At 37.4% G+C, this 2,631-nt stretch overlaps 1 protein-coding gene across 1 annotated transcript in view; it reads right to left on the bottom strand.

The window, feature by feature from the left end:
• Positions 1–2,631, bottom strand: part of elovl1a (ELOVL fatty acid elongase 1a) — a 3,037-nt gene continuing 406 nt past the window's right edge. The window contains exons 2-7 of the mRNA XM_053329327.1: positions 2,586–2,631; positions 2,380–2,460; positions 2,149–2,205; positions 1,932–2,037; positions 439–572; positions 1–306 (exon numbers count right to left, since the gene is read on the bottom strand). The exon at positions 2,586–2,631 is cut by the window's right edge and continues 145 nt beyond it. Coding sequence (XP_053185302.1) covers positions 1–306; positions 439–572; positions 1,932–2,037; positions 2,149–2,205; positions 2,380–2,460; positions 2,586–2,631 — 730 coding nt within the window. The remainder of the gene's footprint in view (positions 307–438; positions 573–1,931; positions 2,038–2,148; positions 2,206–2,379; positions 2,461–2,585) is intronic.

The raw sequence follows: 2,631 nt of genomic DNA, 5'->3' as shown, positions 1-2,631 counted from the left end.
TTAGATGTCCTTGACTTTTCGCATGATGACTTTTCCATTGGTGTGGTGGGGCCCATTCCCATTCTCCAGGTGTTTACCATTGGTCTGCACAGTGTGTTCACTGGTTGAACTTTTCTGTTTTGGCTTGTCTTGTGTCTCAGGGAGTCGGTTTCCCTTTATGTAGGCCTGCACCCAAAAGTGTGAAAAGAGGATGAAGAAAAGAACACCATACATCCAGATAAGGTGGATCCACAGGGGAGCCTGGTAGTCACACTTTTCCATGAAGTAGTATTGGCTGATGTGAATAGAGACCAGAACAAACTGTGCCTGTAAAACAAGGGATTTAAAAAAAAAAAATTATCAAGAGAGCACAAATTAAATGGTTGTAAATCTGATGCCAATCCAAAACTGTAGTAATTTCACAATAAATGAATAAAATTAAGAAATAAGGGGACATACAAGCTGGATGGCAGTCAAGTACTTCTTCCACCAGAGGTATTTCTGGAAGCCTGCAGCAGAGAGTCCGTAGTAAGAGTACATGATAACGTGGACTGTTGAATTCACCAAGGCGTGGAAGGAGCCCATTCCTCCAGCTTTAGTAGAAAAAAAACAAAAAACAGTTAGAAATTATGCATTTCATAAGATATTTGAAGGCAAGGCAAGGCACGGCACGGCAAGGCAAGGCAGTTTTATTTATATAAAGCATTTCATACACAATGGCAACTCAATGTGCTTTACGTAAAACAAGCATTTAAGAATTGGAAATAAAAAAAACAAGCATTTAAGAATTGGAAATAAAAAAAACATGCAATTTGAGAAATTAAAATAAAACCCAATAATAGTAAACAGATGGAAACATTAAAACATACAATTAACCCCCCAAATGAAAGATTAAAATGTAAAGTGCTTTGAAAGAGCTCAATCATAAGCACAGGAGAAGAGAAGTGTTTTTAATCTGGATTTAAAAGTGTTCACAGTTGGGGCTGATTTCAGTTGTGCTGGTAGTTTGTTCCAGTTGTGTGCAGCATAACAGCTAAAAGCTGCTTCACCATGTTTAGTTTGAACTCTGGGCTCAACTATCTGACCTGAGTCAGTAGATCTCAGAGCCCTACTGGGTTTATATTCTACTAACATGTCATTCATGTATTCTGGACCTAAACCACTCAGTGATTTGTAGACCAGTAGCAGAACTTTAAAATCTATTCTATAGCTGACTGGGAGCCAGTGTAAAGACTTTCCGTCCGAAACTCCTAGGTTTTGGACTTGAACACAAATGTGAAGTGGAGCAATGACTGTCAAGAATCACCTATACATTTATCAGATTTTAAGTCACATTTAAACGCTAAAATAATTAAAATCAAAGGAAAAGCGAATCTCAAGCACTCATGCATGGAGTAGTAACAAAGTTAAGTTTAACTTAATCCTGATGTTTTTGTTACTGCTCCACACATGAGTGCCTGAGATTTATTTTTCATTCACGTGATTACTCTCCACATTAATTTTATATGATAAAACAGTCCTCAAGCACACCATCCATCTAACCCACCATCTGTTTCATAACTTCGTTTATACTTAAAGTTTGATGCTTCGGGGACCAAAGTGCTGCAATCCTGCTTTTCCCAATTAAGACCGCCAACCAAAATTCAGGTCCTTCCTTTTATCTGCAGACTTACTCAGAGTCCTCTTTTAAATCTCATCTTAAGAGTCACTTTTATTGTTTTTTCATAGGTTTTTCTTAACTGATGGCAATTGTTGTAAGTATTTAAATTATTTTATCTCAACTGTATCTTTGTTTTGGATCTTATTTACTTGCATGATCTGTTTTTCCTTGTAAAAGCACCTTGTAACTTTGTTTTTGAAATGGGCTATACAAGTAAATGAATAATAAATAAAAGTATGCATATAATGTACGATGTGTGTTTTACATGGATATTATGCTAAGTAAACCTCACCAGGAGTCTGGACGACACCCCACCACCACGACCAGGGCATGAAGGAGTGATGGAAGACATGGAGAAATGTGATCTGGTTTTGTTTCTTTCTCAGCACAAAGAATACCTAAAAAGAAGTAAACATAAAGGATAGGTTATACAAAAAAGGTTGAACAATGAAAGTTGCTGGAAAAGGGAACAAAAAAAAAAAAGTTTGAAGAGATGAAAAAGTCCTTACTGTGTCAAGTAGTTCGACGTATTTTGAAAAATAAAACAACCAAGCCACTCGAATCATCTGGAGAAGGAAAAGGAAGATGATGTGAGATATTTAACTGTGATGTACCAGTGGTTTTGTTTTGAGGAGATGAGGACACTAATCTTCATTTTCCTCATAAAAAAGTATATGTATGAGTAGTATTGCTTCAGGCCTTGTCAGGATGCCTACATGATGACTCTTGACAAACCTTACCCTAAGTGTCTGCGGCTTCCTCGAGGTATCAATAAGGTCACATCTCCATGTAAAGGTAGTAGCCCATCCAGACATCAGGAACTAGGCACCAAAAGAGAGCAGCAACGGTTATTACCAATTTCACAAGCGTTTTGGTTTGTGAAGGATTAGAGAAGCACGACTTCTAAATCTCCTCAAGGGTTTTGTTGCGTCATCACTTTTCTCACCTCATACACTATGTAACCATTCAATAAAACCATGCTAAGGTTGTAG

Source organism: Scomber japonicus, chromosome 12, assembly GCF_027409825.1.
Source record: "Scomber japonicus isolate fScoJap1 chromosome 12, fScoJap1.pri, whole genome shotgun sequence".
Lineage (NCBI taxonomy): Eukaryota > Metazoa > Chordata > Actinopteri > Scombriformes > Scombridae > Scomber > Scomber japonicus.
The sequence above is the reverse complement of the archived record's forward strand: the minus strand, read 5'-3'. Positions and strand labels throughout refer to the sequence as shown.